The 25,999-nt window shown below is 39.5% G+C and overlaps 1 protein-coding gene across 1 annotated transcript in view; it reads left to right on the top strand.

Moving 5' to 3' along the window:
- KIAA0825 (KIAA0825 ortholog) overlaps nt 1–25,999 on the top strand; it is a 358,837-nt gene that overhangs the window by 95,671 nt on the left and 237,167 nt on the right. Inside the window, exon 12 of the mRNA XM_028089323.2 lies at nt 8,496–8,635. Coding sequence (XP_027945124.2) covers nt 8,496–8,635 — 140 coding nt within the window. The remainder of the gene's footprint in view (nt 1–8,495; nt 8,636–25,999) is intronic.

Below are 25,999 nucleotides of genomic sequence, written 5' to 3'. Positions count from 1 at the left end.
CCTCTTCTATTATTCCCTAGTTTGGCTAATGGCACCTCCATGCAATTGTACAAGCCAGAGACACAGGAGGCAACCTGAACATCTCCCTCTTTCTTGCCTACCATATCCAGTCCATTGCTAAATCTCATTAACTTTAACACCTACAATTTGCTATCCATTGCACCACTTTCACCTTAGTCCAAATAATCATCTTTCTCCTCTAGTGCTGTAATGATCTCTTAGTTTTCTTCCCCTATGTATGTTGGCTCCCATTCCCAATGTTTTCTGAAATGCAACCAGAGATTTCTCAAGCCCAAATCTATTTTCAAAACTAAATTTTATCATTTCACATTTATGGCTTAAAAGCCTTCCATGAATTCTCCTTTGTCCTGAAATATAAACAAAACGTTCAGCATCCTATAAGACCTAAGACCTCTGCAACCTCTTGTGATACCACACTATCCTGTGATTCTGCAGAAGCTCTGCATACACATTAGCCTTTTTATAGTTCCTTGCTGTGCCATGCTCCTTTCTGCCACAGGATTTTTGTGCATGCTTTTTCCCTTTCCCTGAAATGTTTTTGTTCTCTTTCACCTAGTTAATAATGCCAGCTTCTCCTCACATCTCAGCTCCAGTGTGACTTCTGTAGAGAAGCTTTTCATTGGTTCACTTCTTACTGCATCTTCTAATAGCATCTTTTGCTTTTCCTTCTGTTAGTTTTTATGGTTGTAATTTAATCTTTATTTGTATGGTCATTTAAACTATATATGTATTCTCCACTAAATTCTGTAATAACAGTGACTGTTTTTGCTCACTGCTGTGTATTCATGGCCTAGCACATAGAAGTCAGTCAAAAAAATAGAAGTTGAATGAATGAGTGGATGAAGGAACACATGAGCTATTGTAATATTTTTTCAGATATTGCTATATTAAATGGTACATTTAGCTCTTTTCAAACATTTGATCTGAATGGTAAAGCTCAGGCAGAGGAAGCATGGTCTTGTGGAGGAGGGGGCTTCTGGTATCCTTAGGATAAAACATCTGGGGAGGAGGATGAAAAAGGTTTTGGTCTCTCCGCTGCTGCTGACAGGCTGTTCCACAGGACTGAGGAGAAGAGCTTAGCGATCTTGTACTCTGATGAGGTGCCAAGTTTTGACACAGAGCCAACAGTCAGGGGAGAAGAAATGAGAGCCTTGTAACACCGACGTTCTTAAGTGATTGTTCCAGAGTGTGGATGGACAAGCAGCTGGATCATTGAAAAGATTCTTAGAGGGGTGCCTGGGTGGCTCAGTTGGTTAAGCATCCGACTCTTGGTTTCAGCTGAGGTCATGATCTCAGGGTGGTGAGATTGAGTCCCAACGTCTGGTTCCATGCTCAGCATGGAGTCTGCTTGAGATTCTCTCCCTCTTCCTGCCCCTCTGCCCCTCCCCCTGCTTGCTCACTCGCTCTCTATCTCTCCCTCTAAAATAAATAAAATCTTTAAAAAAGAAAGATTTTTAGAAAGTCACATGTCTGTGGATCAGTTATTAAAAGAAGTTAAAATGTCAGATGAGCTAGGTACTTGATATAACTAGATATTTATTCATATTGTCCCTTTTCTATTATGGTTTAAAGGTATTATATAAAAAAGAATATAATACTGGAGCCAGCGATGAGATAACAGAAAACTATGGGTTTCCACATTAGACAGACCATGATTTGTAGGCTTGTTTACTTTTGTGATCTTGGAAAGTTAGTTAATCTACATGAGCTTTGGTTTCCCTGTATATGAAATAGTTTATATTTTGGTGAAAAAGTTAAAACAAATATACAATACAATCTTACCGACCTACTTGCACACAGCTTGCCATACTGTTCTTTACTTCTTCCATCTTGAAACATCTTCCTTCCTTAACTTTTGAGATACTCTCCTACTGGAGTCATGAGGATTAATTATTTTTTTATTATGTTATGTTAATCACCATACATTACATCATTAGTTTCTGATGTAGTGTTCCATGATTCATTGTTTGCATATGGAGCACCCAGTGCTCCATTCAGGACGTACCCTCTTTAATACCCGTCACCAGGCTAACCCATGCCCCCACTCCCCTGCCCTCTAGAACCCTCAGTTTGCTTCTCAGAGTCCATAGTCTCTCATGGTTCATCTCCCCCTTGAATTTCCCCCCCACTTCGTAAGGATTAATTAAATGAGCTAACGTGCCTCATCACATAAGTACTCACTAAACAGTCATTCAGTACTGCTGTGTTAGTAAAGGGCTATATGTTTCAGAAAGTGGCAGCTTTTATCAGTTACCCAGACACATTTAAAGGACTCCCCATAAATGTGATAAAGTGGATAGAATATTGAACCACTTTCCCATTGAGTCTCACTTATCTGAAACATGATGCCAGGAGAGACCTTTCTTGAACTCTCTGTAACAAGTATTTATTATCTGGTAGACAGGAACCAATAATAGTTAAAGGCTGCGGAGAGCTAACTTCTGCTCCTCAAAAGGGATGGCTGGATGATCACTGAGTCCAGTGCCTCAGTGACTCAGGTGCTAGATTAGCACTTCTGGGGGAGTCCAAAAGTGATGATTGATACATAATATTATTTTAAAAATTGAAGTTAGATTTTATATATTTTTAGAAATAGGATATGCTGACCTGTGTAACATTAAAGTACGGAGCTGGGGCTATGAGTTTGGGTACCAATATCTTTGGTTGATTTGGGGGAAATGGGGTCATCCCATGTAAAAAGTTTAATTTTGCTAAAATTAGGAAATAACACCACTCCTCATAGTTTGAACACCTGCCCTCTAAGTTGTACACCAGAAAGTGTAGATACAACCAACTCTAAAAAAAAAAAAAAGGGATCCTCTAAGAATATCAGTCTACCCTGGTGGACAGACATATTAAAAATCAGGGCAAATCCTGTATGCAAGTGCACAGGTGAACCTTGTCTGATTTCTGTTTATTGAATCACCTTTAATTATAAAGATCAGAGAGAGTTGGCTTACACCCATTATCAAGATAAAACATGTGCAAACATTTTCAGTGCTATAACTACATATAATCTGCACACTCTTGGTTATATTTGGGGTTGCTTCCCCCCACAAAAGTTTTAAAGTTATTTTCCTAGAGAAAGATGACAAAATTGCTTTAAATATTTGTATTTACTTATTTTCCTAGGAAGATCATGAAGGATCTGTTTTGGAATGCCCAGAGTAGTACAGCAACGTGGGGCTTCTCCTCTGCTTTTGTTTTCTCACTTTAAGGCTTTTACTCTAAGTTTCTCTTTAGTCGTGCCCTTGCCTTTGTTCTCTGAATCATGTAACTTACAGTCTCTGGTATAAATTTGGCTCTGTAATCCATGACAGGAACCATCTGGTTGAAATCAGTCCCTAGATCCCTTGAATAACATGGCTCCAATTTGGGAATCAGCCTGAGACCACAAACTTGATTTTGGGTCAAAAAGATGGTATCCTCAATCAGGAGGTTGAACAGAGCCAAACATACTCAGTACTGGAAAATACAACTTACCTACCAAATATCAACCAGGTTGAATGGAAAGCAACATGGAGTAGAGGAATAAACGTGGGTTTTAAGGTCAGAAAGACCTGGATTCAAAGTCCAGTAGCCATATTTATTAGCTAAATGACCATTGACTAGTTTCTCAGTATTCCTGAAACAAAGATTGAGATGAATATGAAGTGTCTCTATGCATGTCTTATTTTAGATCTCTCCAAGAAGCAGACCCTGAGACAAAGATTTAAGTGACAGTTGTTTATTTTCTAAGTGGAGGGAACACTGGAAGGGGAGTGGGTATGGCAGACAAAGAAAGAAAGACAGCGAATCAAGATTCATGTAATGAAGGCAACTACTGAGGGAATAACCAGAACTTAAACCTTCCGGGGAAATTCTTGGAGCCCGTGTGGGAGGCATATATATGAGAATTATCCCACCAAAGGAGCAAGGATACTGAGGTATTTACCTGGCAACTTCCATCAGTCATTGGTTTAAGGCTGCTCCGGGGCTGTGAATTCACTGGCACTTCTACCTTATCTGGCCGGAGAGGCAGAGAAATGCAAGCCACATCAACTGAGTGGTTGAGGGCAAGAGGATGTGGGGACATGAACAGCATCTGCTTTGGTGTACTCCTTACACTATTGAAATCCCCTCATTACCCATGTTAGGTTCTCTGTGTCTTATCATTGCTTCTTCAAGGTGATGCCTGGTCAAAATGTCTCTTTAAAAAAAGTGTTATTGCAATAGAGTTTGTGGGACAAGCTAGAATATCCCCTACTGCAATTATTCCTGAGTCTGCAAGTGATAATCATCATTACATCCCTCTACCACTTATTCCAACTTCTTCTCACCCTTGACCATTACATCTGCTGATTTATGTTGCTTGCCCAGTTGAGTCACTGACACGTTTGTCCTTGAGGAGTTGAATCCCTGACTACCCATCTCTTATCAGAATGTTGTTACTTCTCTAGCCTGTTTATGATTATTAACATTCATGACGGCATCAAGAGATGCCCTGGTGAATCCCTTGAGTCACAGACATACTCTTCCCTGCTCCCCTTAGGCAGTAGCAACTCCAATTCCTCAATGGTAATTAGGGTTCATTACTCTTGCCAGTATAGTAACTTCTTTCTTTGCCTGCTAGACCGCTGGCATTGGAATTCACAAATGACCAGACGGCAGGTGTAACATCACAAGTTTAGTGGAATTCTGATGGTACCCTGGTAGAGGTGTGCGTACTCCAGCTCACCCCACCATGGAAACCAGGACCTCTACTCCTACACGACCTATGGGGAGTTATGAGAATAGAAAACACACATTCCCCAAGTGGATCATCAGGAGCGCTGGTGAGAGGAGCCCCTTGGTACTTTCACTCTTGACACCAAGACTTGTGTAGTGTATCCGTTAGGGACATAGTACTATATAATGGCTATTGGTTCAAAGTAAATATCAAATCCTGAAGAACAGTTCCTAAACATTGTTGGGTACTATCCCCAAGCTGTGCATTTTTAGAGTCCATTCCAGTGTTTTTCTAGTCTGACAGCATCTGCATGAAACAAATATGGTGTGATCAGTAAATCCCATGGCCATGCAGCCTGAACCTATTACAGATCCTTCTCTTGCCCTGCGTCTCATGCATAACCATTGTTGGAAGTCAGGCTGGTGTATACTGATAGAAGTAAGATTTTTTTTTAACTTTCTACTGCAGTGTGATTTCATACTAAAAAATTGCAGTAATTACAAGTGAACTACCCGATGAGTTTCCATAAAGTAAACACACCCACATACAGCTCAGATTTTGCATGACGATTCTATAAAAATAATTTGTTAGTTTCATAACCAGTAATGATTGAGCTCTATTATTATATCACTCCTTACTCCCAGGACTTGAAAAATTCTTTTAGGCTAATTCATGCCCCAGAAATGTAGCACTTATTAGAGTATAAGCCTAATAAAACCCAGCCATAAATTCATTCTGTCTTCCAATACAAGCTTTATGAGTTCCAGTGGATTTATAAATTTTTGTTCTCTTTTTTGTATTATAGTGGAATTCAACATGTACATATTTGAAACATATATATAAAAAATATATATGTATAAAATTTCCCTTTCTGTCATTTTTTGTGAGGCTAATCTCACTTTCACAGCTCCTCCAGCTCAAAGGATGAGGGAACATATGCTTCTCCATATGCCTAACACAGACTCCTCAATGCATTTATTACTCAGAGCTTAGTGATTGAGGAATGTTTGTAATATTTTATTTTTCCTCATAGTGAGTCATTCTACTGTACATTTCAAAATCTGTGATAAGTTGAAAGATCCAAGAATTGAGGTACGTTTCAACAAACAGCTTCCCATCTGGTAAATGAGAGGTTTTATTTATAACCAGGTATTCAGATGCAGTAATATGAAATGACCTTCAGATTATTTGTTTTATTACATGTCTAAAGGGCTGAGCAAATACACTCACCCCCTCCAATCCACTCTCCACACTGTAGCCAGATCAGGAAACTCATTTCCCTTAAACTCTTCAACTGGCCCCAAATCCCCACTTTGGCTAATGAGGCCCCCCATGATCTGGTTCCTGTCTCCTTCTTCGGATTGTCTCTCAACAACCCCCTCCCTTCTTTTCTACACCCCACTAACCTGGATCTTTCAGTTTACTAAATGTATCCCTAAATCAGCACTCAACTCAAGCAAAATATATAGGTAGGAAATGTTTAAAAGTTAAGTTGCTTTTAATATATAACTTACTACCAACTAGCTGCTTTTCATCTATTGAACCCCAAGCAAGTTTCTAGAAGTCAGCACGTGGGGTTTAGGATGGGGTTAGGGACAGCCATTGTGCAGATCTGCCTCGGTGTTTCAGTCCAAAGGGCTCACCTACTGGAGTCTTCGTGTGGTACTGTGTTTGGAACTTCTGCAGGAACCAGACCAATCTGGGAGTGCCCAAAGTCATTCAGAACTCTTTAACCGATGGACTTGATTCCTCTGGCATGAGAGTTAAGTTTAACTCGTTGCTTCTCTTTTCACCACCCACCCAGGGCAGGGGTTGGCTTCACTCACACTGACCCACCAATTAGCCAGGAGTTTCTCTGTTTTCAGTTATGCTATCAGAGTCTCACTTGGGAAGTTTGAGTTGGTCCAAAGTTCATGTGAGGCTGAAGGGTTTCGAGCATCATAATGTTGTGAGATGTACCAAATGCCAAGCCAAGCCAAACCAAGGGGAGGTGCTTTGAAATTTCATTTTATATCTTCAGATCCTCTCACTTTTGCTTAAATCAGCCTTTTGACAAAGTATCCTTTTTTTTTTTTTTCTTAAAGAGTTTCCCTACCCATCTGTGATCTTATGAGTCAATCAGCTAACATTTACAGAGCCCTTAAATGTGCTTAGTTTACCAGGAGGAGCTTTGGGATATAAAACAAGTGTCCTGACAAGGCCTGACTCTTAGTGGACAGATAAAGCTTTAATTGATGAAATAATAAAGTGCTAAAATGTGTATAATTGCCATAAGTGCTTTAATTCAGAGTGAGAGAGACTCCTATGCAGAGAAATTTTTAGTGACTACTACAGAGAGAAAGTGATATTTTTGCTGCAAATTGAAGGATGAGTAGAATTAAGATAAGCAAAGGGTTGTGGGGAGTTCATTGCATAGGTGGCAGCCAAGGTGGACCTGTCTGGGCACAAAGGCATAGTGGGAGGAGAAATGATACCAACTAGGTCTGTCCCTACTGCCCATGCTCCAGAAAGCACTGCCCATAACAGTGGTTCTCACACCTGAATGGGCATCAGATTCTCCTAGAGGGGGCTTTATTTCCAAAACACACACACACACACACACACAAATTTCTGGGATGAGGCCTGGGAATTTGCATTTTCAACGAGTTCTCAAGTAATGCTGATGCTGCTGGTCTAGGGCCCAAACTTTGAAAGCGCACTGGCTAGACTATGCTGGTAACTGGATGGTTCACCACTCAGTAAATGTCATCTGGAAATTATGCTGCAAATCATCTCTCTCAGCGATACCCTTTGTTCTGCTTCTTTCCTCTCCTAAGCATATGGTGTTCTCATTCACATCTTTCCATTTGAGTCACATCATTCCTTCCCACTGCCATCTTATTCCCACAACCCTTATGGTCGCAACCAGATTGAGTTCCATCATTTCCTGCCTTTTCTGTTGTGGTGGTTGTAAGCCCATTTCAGATGTTGGGAACTTTAGCCAATCTAAACTTTGAGATCTTAAAAGGAAAAAGTGAATAATGTTATCAGTTTTCAGCTTCTACTTTTACTTCCTTATCTCTTGCCAATTCATTGGTAAATTAATGTAGTAATGTGGAGACCTGATTTTGATTTTCTACTCAACACTGATGATCATTTCCCAAGTAGAAGCTTATTTGCCTTGGAATTATTTCTCTTTGATGAAATGATTACCCAAGTAGGTAGCAGTGTGGCTGTTAGAGTGGTTCTGATAATTGTATGTTGATTTAAGGCTTTATGTATTAAATAATTAGATTATGGTTGAGCCTTGACAGAAGCTTTGAATTCCTTTAGTTTTATCAGCAATCACAGTACATGGCAAATTACAAAGTTGTCAAAACCCACTGTAACTTTCTTTCCATGAATAATGAAAAGAGTTAATAGTACATAGTAGGCACTCATGTGTTTGGTGAATGAACAAATAAATGCATTTAAAATAAATGTGTAAATAATTTTAATTTGCTCCATGAAACAAAACCAGACATAGTCTTGTGAAATATAGGCATAGTTATTTTGTATCAGTTTTAAATTTGGCAGGCTACCAAACGTTAATTTGCTTTTAGCTAGTTGAGATTAAATGTAATTCCTTTCCAGAGCAACCCTAAAGTAAGCAAGCATGAAAGCATTTTCAGAGTAATCTGGGAGGAATTGACATTTAAAGGAGTTAGCATTACATCTGTACTTTAAGGCTATTAATTTCATAGATAAATTAACTTTATTACTCTATCTTTATCTTACATTTTGAAAGGGCTCCATCATCTGGACGACTGACAGCCGAGGGTCAATTGAAACTGCTCTTATCCCAGCCAGGTTGTAATTGGAACCTGCTTCTGGAAACCCTACTGCACGACGATGGTCTTTTACTGAGAATCTTGCTGAAGAGCTCAAGTAAGTGTTTGTAATTATGAGAATGTCCTCAAAAAACCTAGTCATTGCTCACATTGAATGAAATTTTTTTTTTCCTGCTTGAACATTGGCAGAGGGATGTAAGCCAACTGCATCGTATCAGCCATCAGTGGGGTTAGCAGCAAACAAAATACTGAATCAGTTTATACACCTACTGAAAAGATTCTTTTTCAGGACCTCCGAATGAGGAAAAATAATATGTTCTCTGTGGTGCTAGTCCATCATAACTGTCGTTACCTAGAAATATATTCATACCTGGGGTTTGAAATGCCTAAGAAAATTATACAAACATAGTTATATGTCCAAAATGGAAGTCTCAACCAGATCTATGAGAGAGAGATTCCATTAGAACTACACTAGAAATTTCACTGGATCATGAAGAGGGCTTACTTAATTTATAAACAAGCAACCTGTGGCTTACAGCCATATCCATTGGGGCATGGAGAAGTAATCATGGGAAAAGTATGAATGGAAACTGAAGAGTAATAGAAGACCACACTTCTCTTAATTAGACTTTCTTTTTTTCCCTGTAAGTGCTATTTTAGAAAACGGTAAGTTAAAGTTATGCCAATCTAATTATGTTCCACTGCTCTCCTGATATATCTATGAAGAGTTTTCTAACCATTTTCACACACCCCTACACATTTCTCCTTTTCTATACCACATGGGAGGCCAGATTAACTTTATCAATCACTAGCTTCACTGCAGGTTTCCCGCCTCACAATCTTTTTTTTTTTTTTTTCTAGCTCTCGGTCTGCTGCAGGACCAAATTCCCATCCTTCTGCCATTCAAATGTGACCCTCAACTAGTTTTCTTACCTCCACTCACCATTCACTTGCATGTGCACACATAGACACACACACACGTATACACACTCATTTCAGCCATTGTCTCCAACGTCCCATGCATGTGTTCCCTCCACACCTTGTCTCAGCCATTTTTCCTACTTGAAAGACCCTCCGTAGACAACCCAGTCTCCACCAGTATCCAAGGACCGGTTGATGTTCCAGGTCTTTGAATGCTCTAGTTCACACTGATCTCTTCCTCCCCTGAACTTCACAGTGTTCATTACCTTGGCTGCTTATTTGCCCTTACTATATGCTGCCTTATACTGTTACTGTATTTGCATATAAATGAGGCAAATGTCACCAGGCCCTATCAGCCTGTCAGTATACAAATGACGGTCATAGCATTCCCCGGTCCAGATGGCTTCCATCATTTCAGGAAATTTTTGGTTTCTCAGATCTGCTCACAACCAGTTCCTCATATTCTCCTCTCCCGTCACCTGCTGAGCCCCTTGTGAGAATATTGCTTCTTCCCAGGTGCTCTCAAATTCATACAATCTTGTGGTGCCAAAGGTCACTACAACTCCCCGTCTCGCTGTGTTCCAAGCAGAAGTTCAGCGATGACTCCTCTCCCAAACCCTCAATCTGACTTTATTCCTTTAGCCCCCACACAGTAGTGTTTGGGCCTCAAATCTCACAAAGGTGACCTGAAAGCATTTTCTTTAACTTCAGACTGTAAGGCCACACTCCTAAAGAGAAAAACTGGCACTAGGGAAACTACTTCCTTAAGTAGCCAACTTTTATTGTTTGCTTATTAGGTGTCAGGTGCTGTGCTAAGCACTTCACATTTGATTTTTTTTCTTTTTTTAAAAAATTTATTAATTTTGAGAGAGAGAACATGCACCTGTGCACACGAGCAGGAGGAGGAGGGGCCGAGGGAGAGAGAGACTCTCATGCAGGCTCCACGCACAGTGCAGAGTCCCTCCCAGCACTCGATCTCACAGCCCTGAGATCATGACCTGAGCCGAAATCAAAAGTAGGATGCTCAACTGACTGAGCCACCTAGGCACCCCCACAATTGATTCTTATAACCTAATAAAGTATTTATTATTGTTTTTCTCCTGTTAAAAATAATGACATTAGAGTTTAAGATAATCTCACTTGCCTAGGGACACATAGCTGATAAATGGTGGTTAAACCTAGATTCTGAACCCAGCCAGAGCTTTCTGTCCCCTGCCCTTCCTATACAAATATTCATACAGATTAAATCATGGGGTGGGGCTAAGGGTATCTGGAAGAACTGTAATCTGCCCATTCTCAGGTTGAATCAACAATGACGTCCCGATGCACATGTATTTAACAGGCCTTTCCAGTTAGGTAATTAGGCCAATCCCAGATTTTTATATTCCTCTTCAAGCTAGTGCAGTGCTTTATAGAAAAAGTCTAGTGATTGGACAATCAATGATCAGTTAGAAGAGAAAATACTAAGCTTCCCTTAAACTTCATAATCTGGGCCTTCAGGCAAGGTGGCTAACATGGATAGTATCTGACATGGCTGCCGAGTTACTCTAATATCAGTAAAACTCAACGGCATGATCGCAGCAGACAAATGGTCTCCTATTGATAGAGTTATGTAGAGCAGCCTGGAAAATCAGTTGTGACCAAACCTTTCGACTATGCTGATATAGCCACTACACATAGCAATTGTAGTTATGAATATCTAACCATGTTTTCTTACAAATGTATTCCACATTTACTTACCCAAAATATTACATCCACTTTCTAGTATGTATAACATAATGTGGTTTTTGAGAAACCTTTAGTAATCAAAGGTTACCTATATTGTGTTACCTTCAGTGGTGGTTCTTATGGAGTGCGGAAGGGTATTTGCCCAACCTGCTCAAAATTTTTTCAAAGGCCATTAGGTGTTTGACCATTAGGGTTGCATAGCTGTTCTGGTATTGTCTTATAGGGAATTTTGTTAGCGACTGCAAATACCATAAGAATGAAGTGACAGAATTTACTAATCAATTGATTGACTTATTAAGCTCCAGTGGAAGTCTTGTCACTTTAAGTTAGAAACAATATACTTAAGGACTCTTATTAACTAGACCAAGATGGAAATTGTTATGCATAAAAAATAAATTTGTCTTATGATGTACTATATGCTGGCTAACTGAACCTATAAAAAATAAATTGTAATATTTTTTGCAGAGCTTTTCATTTCATTTGATTAGAAGTCTCAGAGTATTTCAGAACCATTTGGTAATTTAGAAAAGCAAAATTTTGAAATAAGATATGCTGAATTAGATGTTTCAAGCAACATAACTATCAACTTTTTTGGGAGAGTTTTCCTTTATAAATAGGGTCTTTTTGGTCTCATTGATAAAACTTAACTCTGTTAAATTGGCTCAGGAAAAAAAATAGATTTTTAGTACGTATTTTCATTATACATATTTTAAAAAACAAAGTTCTCCTTGTCTAATGAGCAATTATTAAATTCTGTTAGGTACAAAATTTTTTGATAAACAATCATATATTATAAAGGTTAGAACACATGCAGTTTATCTCTTTTATGTCTATAACTTTTGGTTTTGCTCTATGAAAATGATTTATCAGAATTTCTCTTTATTTTTTTTTTTAAATCGGCAGATCATATATGGAAATGATTGTCTTGTTGTATGAGATGCAACCTCACTGAGGGTGGAAAATAGCAAAATTTAATAAAGGAATGGTAAAATTTTAATTTATAATATATGCTTCATAGGCTGCAAACTTCTAGGAAGTGAAATCATGTTTTTGCTATGGATAATAATTCCTCCTATATAAAAATATATAGCATTTTGAGGGAGTGATCACATTGCTAAAACTTGATAAAAATAAACTGATTTCACATGGGGGTGGTTTCTGACATTCTTTGGGTACAGTTCAGTTGGCATTAGAAGGTAATGTTGGTTTTATTTTTAAGAAAGGCCATCTTAAATTTGAGGGAAAAAACTGTCAATTACAGAGGTTCACAGAAGATTTTAAAGTTTTAAGATACTATTTTGGATTATTGACTTTAAAAACCTAGGGTGATGGTTTTGGTAATTACTTCACTAAGACCACATGGCCAAACCAGTTTCTTACTTGCGGCATCAAAGGAACGAATATTTGGCAATTCCCCATTTGTTAGCAGGTGGCCTTTTCCTGTTAGTGACACTTGAATGAAGTGTGACTAACATTCTTTCCTTTGCCTGTTGCCCCAAGAATGATTCCCAGTGAAACTTCTTGGCTTCTGGCGATTTTCACTTGTAATATAACAACAAGAAGCAAGCAAATACATAATATTTAATATGTTCCAGACATCGTTTCTGAGTGCTTTAAATGTGTTTATTCACTGAATCCTCATAACAACTCTGTGTGGTAGGAACAATTTTCATCTCCATTTTAGAGGTGAAGAAACTGAGACTCAGAGAAATTAAGTTACATATCCAAGCGACATGTGATTAGCAAAGCAGGATTTGATCCAGACAGCTGGCTTCCAGAGGCTGTGTTCCCCACCATCACACCACACGGCATCTAGGCCGAACCAGAGGAAGTTTCCCAAACTGTAGAGTTGCACAATTCATGGGAGTTGTCAGGAACCTATATAGTGAATAATTTTGATAGTACTGTTTGTACTTTTCAACCTTGTAACAAAGTGCTTGAAGATAATCAAGAAGCAGACCTAACACAAAATTCTAGAAAAAGCTGCTACCACTGAAAAGGGATGGTTGACTTAAAATGAATGAATCCATTCAAATTCTCTTATTTTACAGTTAATATTTTCCTGATTTTTTGGATAATGAGAGGGTTGTTATGGCAGAAACTTGCTGTTTTGTTATATACTGTGTGTGTGTGTGTGTGTTTTGTTTTACTTGATAAGTACGACCAAAGTGTTCTTTTGTAACTGTCTTGAAGGAGATGACCAAAAGTAAAAATATGCTCCCTCCTGATACCCTTAGTGTACCTAACATTGATGTCCTAGGCTGCTTTTGCTAGTGACGACATCTGCACTCTGACTTGTTCAATCTTTTTTTGTTCACTGGATTTGTTCCCTACTCGTATTAGGAACAGTAGAACCTTATTTGTGAGTTTTTGTCCCAATCTTTTCAAACCAAGGATCCTGTCCTAGAATGACAATGGACTGACTAGCTTAGAATATCGACGGGCTCCATAGAACTCTTACAGTCCCAGAAATAGTTACCACCTAGGGTCTGCTGTGTCTCCTTGAGTGTGGGGTGCTTGTAGGGTGTTATGTAAAGCAAAGCTTTTGACTTTAACATGCAGACACGTCACCCAGGGAGCTTGTTAAAACTGCAGATTCTGGGGTTCCCCGGGTGGCTCAGTTGGCTAAGCATCTGCCTTCAGCTCATGATCCCCGGATCCTGGGATGGAGCGCGCAATTGCGTGCCCTGCTCAGCGGGGAGCCTGCTTCTCCCTCTGCCTGCAGCTCCCCCTGCTTGTGCTCTCTCTGTTTCTCTCTGTGTCAAATAAATAAATAAAATCTTAAAAAAAAAAAACAACAACCTGCAGATTCTGATTCAGTAGGTCTTAGGATGGGGCCTGAGACTCTGTTTCTCACAAGCTCCCATGTGACACTGCTCCTGCTGCTGCTGATCCCTGGACCACATTTTGAGTACAAGGCTATCCAAAAAGGTATCTGTTGCTACAGAGGGCAAAGGAATTTGACTAGGTGGCTTGTCTTTCTGATGTATTCCTGGCTTTTAAAGAGACAGAATTTCCTTAAGAATATTTAAAAACCATTTTACCAGGTAGTTCACAGCAATCAGAAAGGATGATCTTACTCAAATACAGATCCAATTCTGTCACTCCCCTGCTAAATCCCTTTAGTGGCTTCCCACTACTTACCCGGTAAGCACCCTATCATTGGGACACGACCAATGCCCACTGTGCTCTTACTATGGCTGATGTGTCCAACATATTGTGTCCTGCTCTCCTCCAGCTTAGCATGCATATTCTGGTCTAGATTGTGCATCCTAGGTTTGTATATTTATAACAGCAAAGTCCCTGCAGAAGTGTCTTGAGGAAAGAGGCTGTTGCTCTTCACACCAACAACCTTTCACTTGGCCCATATGCCAAGTTGTTTTCTGCTGCAGAACCTTTGAAATGTTGTGGTGTTTTGTGCCTAGAATTTCTTTCCTCTTCATTTTCCTGGCAGATGCTAATCATTTTTTTAGCTCAAATATTACTTCCTAGGAAGTCATCTTTGGTCGTTCCATAAGGTCCCACTGTAATTCCTTTTGTAAGACTTTCCAGTTTTAAGTGCATGGTTAATGGACATAACTGTGTATTTAATGTCTGTCTCAGCTGCTACAAGTTCCAGAAGGGCAGGGACGGGTCACCATTGTATACCTGGGGCTTGGCCTAATTCCCCACACTTCAGATTGATACTAAGCACATAAAACATGCTTCAAAAGCACTGATTGAATGAACAAATGGAAGCCAGTTAAATTTCCATGAAACAATTCTGTATCATTCATTTTTAAATGGAATACTAGGGGGTGGAGCAAGATGGCAGAAGAGTAGGAGACCTGGATTTCGTCTGGTCTCAGGAATTAAGCTGGATAGGGATCAAACCAATCTGAACACCTACGAACTCAACCGGAGATCGAAGAAAAGAATAGCAACAACTCTGAACAGAAAAGCAACCACTTTCTGGAAGGTAGGACGGGCAGAGAAGTGAATCCGAGGCGATATTCAGGAGGATAGACGGCGGGGGAGGGGGCCTCCATCGGCCGCTTCTGGCAAGTGATAGAGCCGCAGAGCACAAAGTCGGAACTCTTAGAAGTCGGCTCCGCTGAGGGACATCGCTCCAGTGGCTAAGCAGGGGGGTGGAACCCTCGCAGGACAGTGTGGTCGCAGCACCCTCGGGGTCACAGAAAGACCAGGGGTGCCTCAGTGCAGCAGAGCTCCCAGGTATTGGAGCGGGGAAGCCGGCTGCAGAGACGGAGGCGAGGCGCGGGCTCTCAACTCGGGGTTGCCATAAACCGTGATCCGCAGCACAGTTGGGCCCCTGCTCCTCCAGCAGGGACCCAACAAGCGGCAGATCCGGGGAGACTCCCCTTCCTCCCCCGGGAGGAGCGGCGCAGGAGCGCCCCGCGGGGATCTGCTGGGTTTGGAGACTCCACACCAAGTCGGGTGCCAGAGATAGAAACGCTCCGTCACAGGCCGGGTGAGCACGGAGTGTGGCCGGAGTCCGGGGAGACAGGAGTGATTGACTGCTTTTCTCTGGGGGCGCACTGAGGAGCGGGGCCCCAAGTTCTTGGCTCCTCCGGGGTGGAGATTGGGAGGCCGCCATTTTCACTCTCGTCCTCCAAAGCTATACGGAAAGCTTGCAGAGAACAAAAGCTCCCGAGAGCAAACCCGAGCAGCTTGCTTAGCCCGGACTCACAAGGGCAGGGCAATTCCGCCTCCAGCAAAGACATTGGGAACCACGGCAACAGGCCCCTCCCCAGAAGATCAGCAAGAACAGCCAGCCAAGACCAAGTTTACCGATCGATGAGAACGGCAGAACTCCAGCGCTAGGGGAATACTGCACATAGAATTCATGGCTTTTTTACCATGATTCTTTAGTCTTTCAAAGTTAATTTCTTTTAACTTTTTTTTTGAATTTTTCTTTTTCCCTTTTTCAACCAACATCTTATCAATCCCTTTTTTAAAAAAAAATTATTTTTCACTTTTAGAGTCGTATTCTATCCCTTCATAGTAGTTACCCTTATTTTTGGCATATATATATAAGTTGTTCTCTCTTTAAAATTTTGAGATACAGTTTCCTCTAACAGATCAAAATATACCCTAAATCTCTAGTGTATGGCTTTTTTCTAGTCTCCTGCCTGATCACATTCTCTCCCCTTTTTTTTCTTTTTTACTTTTTTCTTTTTCTTTTTTTAAATCCTCTTCTTTCTTTTTTCAAACAACTTATCAATTCCTTTTATAAAATTTTTTATAATTTTCATCTTTACATTCATATTCCATCCCTTCATCATATCAACCCTTATTTTGTACACATATAAGTCTTTCTTTCTTTAAAATTTTGGGAGGTACTTTCTTCTAACATACCAAAATAGACCCAAAATCTAGTGTGTGGCACTGATCTATGCACCAGCCTGATCATATTCCATCATATTCTGTTTTTGTTTTGTTTTGTTCTGTTTTTGTTTGTTTTTATCTTTTTCTTTTTTTTCTCTTTTTTCTTTTTTTCCCTTTCTTTTCCCCTGGTTTCAGATCTTTTCTGATTTGTTTAGAGTATATTTGCTGGAGACGTTGTTACCCTGTTAGCATTTTGTTCTCTCATTCATCTATTCTCCTCTGGACAAAATGACAAGATGGAAAAAATCACCTCAACAAAAAAAACAAAAGATAGTACCGTCTGCCAGGGACCTACTCAATACAGACATTAGTACGATGTTGGACCTAGAGTTCAGAATCATGATTTTAAAGATACTAGCTGGGCTTGAAAAAAGCATGGAAGTTATTAGAGAAACCCTTCCTGGAGAAATAAAAGAACTAAAATCTAACCAAGTCGACATCAAAAAGGTTATTCATGACGTGCAATCAAAAATGGAGTCTCTAACGCTAGGATAAATGAGGCAGAAGAGAGAATCAGTGATATAGAAGACCAAATGATGGAAAATAAAGAAGCTGAGAAAAAAAGAGATAAACAACTCCTGATTCACGAGGGCCGAATTCGAGGGATAAGTGATACCATAAGAAGAAACAACATTAGAATAATTGGGATCCCAGAAGAAGAAGAAAGAGGGAGAGGAGCAGAAAGTATATTGGAGCAAATTATAACAGAGAATTTCCCTAATGTGGGGAAGGAAAAGGGATCAAAATCCAGGAGGCACAGAGAACCCCTCTCAAAATCAATAAAAATAGGTCAACACCCCGACATCTAATAGTAAAACTTATGAGTCTCAGAGAAAAAGAGAAAATCTTGAAAGCAGCTTCGGAGAAGAAATATGTCACCTACAACGGTGGAAACATTAGACTGGCAACAGACCTATCCACAGAGACCTGGCAGGCCAGAAAGGACTGGCATGGTATCTTCAGAGCACTAAACGAGAAAAATATGCAGCCAAGAATACTATATCCAGCTAGGCTGTCATTGAAAATAGAAGGAGAGATTAAAAATCTTCCAGGACAAACAAAAACTAAAGGAATTTGCAAACACAAAACCAGCCCTTCAAGAAATATTGAAAGAGCTCCTCTAAGCAAAGAGAGAGCCTAAAAGCAGCAAAGATCAGAAAGGAACACAGACAATATACAGTAACAGTCACCTTACAGGCAATACAATGGCACTAAATTCATATCTTTCAGTAGTTACCCTGAATGTAAATGGGCTCAATGCCCCAATCAAAAGACACAGGCTATCAGATTGGATTAAAAAACAAGACCCATCGATATGCTGTCTGCAAGAGACCCATTTTAGACCCAAAGACACCCCCACATTGAAAGTGAAGGGGTGGAAAACAATTTACCATGCTAATGGACACCAAAAGAAAGCTGGGGTGACAATCCTTATATCAGGCAAATTAGGTTTTAAACCAAAGACTGTAATAAGAGACGAAGAAGGACACTATATCCCACTTAAAGGGTCTATCCAACAAGAAGATCTAATAATTGTAAATATCTATGCCTCTAACATGGGAGCAGCCAATTATATGAGGCAATTAATAACAAAAGCGAAGAAACACATTGACAACAATACAATAATAGTGGGGGACTTTAACACCCCCCTGACTGAAATGGACAGATCATCTAAGCAAAAGATCAACAAGGAAATAAAGACTTTAAACGACACACTGGACCAAATGGACTTCACAGATATATTCAGAACATTCCATCCCAAAGCAACGGAATACACATTCTTCTCTAGTGCCCATGGAACATTCTCCAGAATAGATCACATCCTAGGTCACAAATCAGGTCTCAACCGATACCAAAAGACGGATTATTCCCTGAATATTTTCAGACCACAATGCTTTGAAACTAGAACTCAATCACAAGAGGAAAGTCAGAAAGAACTCAAATACATGGAGGCTAAAGAGCATCCTACTAAAGAATGAATGGGTCAACCAGGAAATTAAAGAAGAATTAAAAAAATTCATGGAAACCAACGAAAATGAAAAACAACTGTTCAAAATCTTTGGGATGCAGCAAAGGCAGTCCTGAGAGGAAAGTATATAGCAATACAAGCTTTTCTCAAGAAACAAGAAAGGTCTCAAATACACAACCTAACCCTACACCTAAAGGAGCTCGAGAAAAAACAGCATATAAAGCCTAAACCCAGCAATAGAAGAGAAATAATAAAGATCAGGGCACAAATCAATGAAACAGAAACCAAAAGAGCAGTAGAACAGATCAACGAATGTAGGAGGTAGTTCTTTGAAAGAATTAACAAGATTGATAAACCCCTGGCCAGACTAATCAAAAAGAAAAGAGAAATGACCCAAATCAACAAAATCATGAATGAAAGAGGAGAGATCACAAGCAACACCAAAGAAATACAAACAATTATAAAAATATATTATGAGCAACTCTATGCCAGCAAATTAGATAAGCTGGAAAAAATGGATGCATTCCTAGAGACGTATCAACTACCAAAACTGAACCAGGAAGAAGTAGAAAACCTGAACAGACCTATAACCACGAAGGAAATTGAAGCAGTCATCAAAAATCTCCCAACAAACAAAAGCCCAGGGCCAGATGGCTTTCCAGGGGAATTCTACCAAACATTTAAAAGAAGAATTAATACCTATTCTCCTGACACTGTTCCAAAAAATAGAAATGGAAGGAAAACTTCCAAACTCGTTTTATGAGGCCACCATTACCTTGATCCCCAAACCAGACAAAGACCCCCATCAAAAAGGAGAATTACAGACCAATATCCTTGATGAACATGGATGCAAAAATTCTCATGAAAATACTAGCCAATAGGATCCAACAGTACATTAAAAGGATTATTCACCACGGCCAAGTGGGATTTATCCCTGGGCTGCAAGGATGGTTCAACGTCCACAAATCAATCAATGTGATACAATACATTAACAAAAGAAAGAACAAGAATCATATGATCTTCTCAATAGATCCAGAAAAAGCATATGACAAAGTACAACATCCTTTCTTGATCAAAACTCTTCAGAGTATAAGGGATAGAGGGTATATACCTCAATATCATAAAAGCCATCTATGAAAAACCTACAATGAATATAATTCTCAGTGGGAAAGAATTCAAAGCTTTCCCCCTAAGGTCAGGAATGCGGCAGGGATGTCCACTATCACCACTGCTATTCAACATAGTGTTAGAAGTTCTAGCCACAGCAATCAGACAACAAAAAGAAATCAAAGGCATCCAAATTGGCAACGAAGTCAAACTCTCACTGTTTGCAGATGATATGATACTGTATGTGGAAAACCCAAAAAACTCCACCCCAAAACTGCTAGAACTCATACAGCAATTCAGTAGAGTGGCAGGATATAAAATCAATGCACAGAAATTAGTGGCATTCCTATACACCAACAACGAGACAGAAGAGAGAGAAATTAAGGAGTCGATCCCATTTATAATTACACCCAAAACCATAAGATACCTAGGAATAAATCTAACCAAAGAGGCAAAGGATCTGTACTCAGAAAACTATAAAATACTCCTGAAGGAAATTGAGGAAGACACAAAGAAATGGAAAAACATTCCATGCTCATGGATTGGAAGAACAAATATTGTGAAGATGTCAATGCTACCTAGAGCAATCTACACATTCAATGCAATCCCCATCAAAATACCATCCACTTTTTTCAAAGAAATGGAGCAAATAATCCTAAAATTTGTATGGAACCAGAAAAGACCCCGAATAGCCAGAGGAATGTTGAAAAAGAAAAGCATAGCTGGCGGCGTCACAATTCTGGACTTCCAGCTCTATTAGAAAGCTGTCATCATCAAGACAGTGTGATATTGGCACAAAAACAGACACATAGATCAATGGAACAGAATAGAGAGCCCAGAAATGAACCCTCAACTCTATGGTCAACTCATCATCGACAAAGCAGGAAAGAATGTCCAATGGAAAAAAGACAGTCTCTTCAACAAATGGTGTTGGGAAAATTGGACAGCAACCTGCAAAAGAATGAAACTGGACCGTTTCCTTATACCACATGCAAAAACAGACTCCAAATGGTTGAAAGACCTAAATGTGAGACAGGAGTCCATCAAAATCCTAAAGGAGAACACAGGCAGCAACCTCTTCGACCTCAGCCGCAGCAACTTCTTCCTAGAAAGATCGCCAAAGGCAAGGGAAGCAAGGGCAAAAATGAACTATTGGGACTTCATCAAGATAAAAAGCTTTTGCACAGCAAAAGAAACAGTCAACAAAACCGAAAGACAACCGACAGAATGGGAGAAGATATTTGCAAACGACATATCAGATAAATATGATAAATCAGATAAATAGTATCCAAAATCTATAAAGAACTTATTAAACTCAACACCCAAAGAACAAATGATCCAATCAAGAAATGGGCAGGAGACATGAACAGACATTTTTCCAAAGAAGACATCCAGATGGCCAACAGACACATGAAAAAGTGCTCAACATCGCTCGGCATCAAGGAAATCCAAATCAAAACCTCAGTGAGATACCACCTCACACCAGTCAGAATGGCTAAAATTAACAAGTCAGGAAACGACAGATGTTGGCAGGGATGCAGAGAAAGGGGAACTCTCCTACACTGTTGGTGGGAATGCAAGCTAGTGTAACCACCCTGGAAAACAGTATGGAGGTTCCTCAAAAAGTTGAAAATAGAGCTACCATACGTTCCAGCAATTGCACTACTGGGTATTTACCCCAAAGATACAAATGTAGGGATCTGAAGGGGTACATGCACCCCGATGTTTATAGCAGCAATGTCCACAATAGCCAAACTCTGGAAAGAGCCAAGATGTCCATCGACAGATGAATGGATAAAGATGTGGTCTATATCTACAATGGAATATTATGCAGCCATCAAAAGGAATGAGATCTTGCCATTGGCAACGACGTGGATGGAACTGGAGGGTGTTATGCTGAGTAAAATAAGTCAATCAGAGAAAGACATGTATCGTATGATCTCACTGATATGAGGAATTCTTAATCTCAGGAAACAAACTGAGGGTTGCTGGAGTCAGGGTGGGGTGGGAGGGATGGGGTAGCTGGGTGATGGACATTGGGGAGGGTATGTGCTATGGTGAGTTTTGTGAATTGTGCAAGACTGTTGAATCACAGATCTGTACCTCTGAAACAAATAATGCAATATATGTTAAGAGAAAAGAAAAGACAGCAGGAGGGGAAGAATGAAGGTGGGAAATCGGAGGGGAAATGAACCATGAGAGATGATGGACTCTGAAAAACAAATTGAGGGTTCTGGAGGGGTGGGGGGTGGGGGGATGGGTTAGCCTGGTGATGGGTATTAAAGACGGCACGTGTGCAGGGAGCACTGGGTGTTATACACAAACAATGAATCTTGGAACACTACATCAAAAACTAATGATGTAATGTATGGTGATTAACATAACAATAAAAAATTTAAAGGGAAAAAAACTAATGATGTATGATGACTAACATAGCATAATAAAATTAAAAAAAAAGAAAGTATATTGGGAAAAAATAAATAAAAATAAATGGAATACTAATATGACCTTATGGGTTCATCTTGAGGCTTAGGAAAGTAAATATATATGAAGTACCATTGTTTGACACTTAGTAGATACTTAATTTGTATTAGATTCTTTTCTTCTTTTATACTGAATGCCTAGAAGAATATACCTGATGTATTTTTCTTCTCCGATCACTCCTCCTGTGGCCCCAATGCAGTGGTCTCTCCCTCTGCTTGTTAGAAACTCTCCCCTCTCTCTAAGCATATATTTAAGTGCCTCCTAGGAAGTGGGGCTTCTGTTTTGACACCTGTGTGTCTGAAAAGGTATTGCCCAAGGAGCTGTCAAGATGCTAGGGTGTGAAGATGAGAACTGGGCCAAATAAATATTCCCAGGTCCTAAATATTGTAACACTCCTTGAGAACCTTCCCACATAGCTTGGGAGACTGGTCGCATGAATTTTGCTGTAATACTTCTCCTACATAGAATCAAATCTAATCTGGCTTGACAGTGGCTGAAATATTTTATGTTCTATCTCTTGATGACACCTAGAAAAGGTCTAATATAACTACAGGAACATGTGTCTTCTTTAGTCGTTAATGTGCTTCTAGTGTTAGCATGCAAAATGATTGGGCATTATATTACAAATGATACTCTTATCATGAATTTATGTAGCATCTTTTTCCCCAACAACTCAAAGCGATTTAAAGTATTATTTCATTTATGACCCTTGGATTATTAGGACCATTTTATAAATCACAAAACTTAGATACAGAGAAATTGAATAAATTGCCCACTTGATGTTTAAGAGGTCCTCATTAGAAGAAAGAAGGGCCATTATTTTGTGACAGTATTAACTATTGTCTTTAAATGAATTCTAAAATAAAAACATGAGACTTTGTGAAGGTATTCATCCTTAGAAATAAGAAACAATATTCTTCTGAATTAATTTCTGAAAATATTTGGTTACTTGGTTTTATAAATATGTTCTCTATTTGACTAATATTTAATGGGCCTCAACTAGGTACAAGGCACTGTCCTCAGCTGAAGAATACAATAGTAAGCGTGACATGCCATATTGCCTTTGTATTTGGGGGAATTAATTGCTGGGGAAAATTGGAGAGGACAGACCTTATAAAGTAAAGAAGTAGAAAAAATTAGGTAAGTTCAGCTGCTAATAAGTACCATGGAGTACTTTTCTAAAACAGAATGGCTGAGGAAAGATTGACAGATTGGGTGATAGATGCTGTCTCTGAAGAGTAGACACTGACTTTACTTACAGGCTATTTGGGAGTAGATGGAGGATGTTTGTTAGTATTAGATATTTGGAATATATGTACATTTTCTTCCAGTGCTCTGGAATAGGAGCCAGCAAACTTTTTTACAGAGGGTCAGATAGTAAATATTTTAGGCTTTGTAGACTGTGGCATCTCTGTCACAACTACCAAACTCTACCACTGGGGCATACAGAAGGTCACAGGCCATCCTAAGCAAATGAGCGTGGCTATGTGGGGGAGGAAAAAGTTTTCGTCAGCCGTCTTAGGGTTCCTGATTGTGTTTGAAAATTTAACTGACAAAGACACATTAACAGGAGAAAAAGCATACAAATTTATTTAATACAAGTTTTACATGAAACAGGAGCCTTCATAAGGACATGAAGACCCAAAGAAAGAGTTTGACTGGAGTATTTTTATGCCAGGTTTGTTTAATGAAGAATGGACAGTCATGGAGAAACATGATAGGTCAAAGAGTATGAAGTAGGAGTAGTAAGTTGGGGGAAGCTTAGCAAGGCCTACTTGTTAGGATCCTTCTTAGTGTCCTTTTTGACTTGGGAGATAAGGATGCTCCTATCTTCCTGGTATAGAGAGGGCACTTCTCACATGAGGATTTTATGAACGTTTCAGAAGTGAAGAGCAGGGGGAAGGTCAGAGTGACCTTCCTGTTTCTGCTGTTTTCTCAAACTCCTTCAGCTTAAAATACTCAGTATGTCAAGGTACCGTATTCGGGGGTAGCATGTCTGAATCCCATCAGCTGTATGCCAATGAAGTTTTATTTATGCACACTGAAATTTGAATTGCACATAATTTTGTGTGTCACAAAGGATATCCTGCTTCTGATTTTTTTCAACCATTTAAAAATGTAAAAACCATTCTTAGTTTGTGGGCTGTACAGAAACAGGCCATCAGTCTGGATTTGTTCCCTGAGCTTGCCAACCCTTGTGCTAGAATATTGTGCAGTACCCAGGCTCCCACAGTGGCTTTATCACTTCTCTGCATTGTAGTCGTTTGGAGAGGAGACCTGCATATAGCCTTAGCATGGCACTTTTAACTTCTTTCCCAAGGTCTGGGTAGATAGACATTTCCACTGTCTACATAGGCTTGGTATCTGCCTACAGAAGGAATTTCCCCTTGAAATAACTTTAACTAGGTTTGACAATATATATGGATATCTAGGGGCCTTATGTATTGGGGAGCACAGGTGGAGCTCAAAGCTTATCTCTTACTATCTAGGGCTGCCACTTACAGAGTTTGGACCGATTAGTCCACCTGTGCTTAGTGGTCATCAGATCCTGCCCAAAGTATCACGGTTTTTTCTTGGTGCAACTTGTTTAAAGGGAGATTGCCCATTTAAGAGTGAAAAGGTAAGATGTGAACCAGGCCATATGTTACTTAAATAAACCGGGTATGTATAACTTGGAGAAGAAAAGACTAGAGGAGCTAGGAGAGCTATGGGCAGATATTTTAAGTATTCATGTAAGAAGAAAAAAAAAATAGGCTATCCAAGTCAGCAAGTAGAAATACTTGGGAATGAGTTAGAAGGAGATGGATTTTGGCTGTCACTCTGTCAGTCAGAAAACCTGAATTCTCATCCCTAATGGCACCTGAGGAAATTGTTCACAACTCTGCTTGTTTTCTTTATCTACTTGAGCTGCCCAGAAGAGGGACGGCTGCCTGGATGGTAGTGGAAATCCCACCACTGAAAGTATTCAAAAAGAAATGAGGTCACCCTTGTCACAGATACCAGAGGACTTTTATTCATTCAGTCAACAAATATTTACTCATTTGGTGACCAAATATTTACTGACTTCCCTGGAAGGTGCCTGCCAGCCATATAATTTCATTGTGTTTCTTAATCAGATCGTTAGAACTTGGTATAAATCTGTGGGTTAAGAATCAGTTTTTGAAGACCTCTTTTGGCCGTGCTTTGTTATACTTGCCAGTGTCTACTGGTAAAGCAGAATCCTTCTTTGCTCCAAAATGATTCCGTTGAATTAAAATTAAATCCAATTTGGGTGATAGGATTTCTTTTCAAATTGGCAGTCTCCTAATGGAGAGTAACCCTTTGTACTTCTACCTTGCTTCCTTTTTCACTGGAACTGCTCACTTTCATTTGTAAACCTAAAGGGCTTGAAGTTAATTTAAGAGTCTATTTGTAAACATTAGTGCCAGGATTTCTGGATTCAGTTTTGTGGAATAGGAGTCCTGCTAGATGTAATACTAAAAAGGGTTTTATGGTCAAAAATGCTTAAAAAACACTATATACTAAAATCCCTTCTTGGAGAGGCACAGGGTTCATGAATAATTAAAGGCTCTGAGAAATCCTGCAGAAAGCCAAAGTGTTTAATATTGTTGAAGCCAGCACTTCTAGAACATATGCACTAATAGCCATTAACATCCCATGAAATGCACTTTGGAGAAAATCTTACCTTATGAAAAGCATAGAGAAGAGCCCTAGTAGATACAGGTAGATACAGACAAAACTGTTTTGCAGAGTTTGCCTATCTACATTTACAAATTTATAGATATTGCAAGATAATTTTTCTAAGATTTAATTTATTTGTCAGAGAGACAGAGAGAGCAAGAGCACAAGCAGGGGGAACGGCAGGCA

Source organism: Eumetopias jubatus, unplaced genomic scaffold (assembly GCF_037043125.1).
Source record: "Eumetopias jubatus isolate StellerSeaLion01/CBP00866 unplaced genomic scaffold, mEumJub1_p1.0 scaffold_5, whole genome shotgun sequence".
Classification (NCBI taxonomy): Eukaryota; Metazoa; Chordata; class Mammalia; order Carnivora; family Otariidae; genus Eumetopias; species Eumetopias jubatus.
The sequence above is the reverse complement of the archived record's forward strand: the minus strand, read 5'-3'. Positions and strand labels throughout refer to the sequence as shown.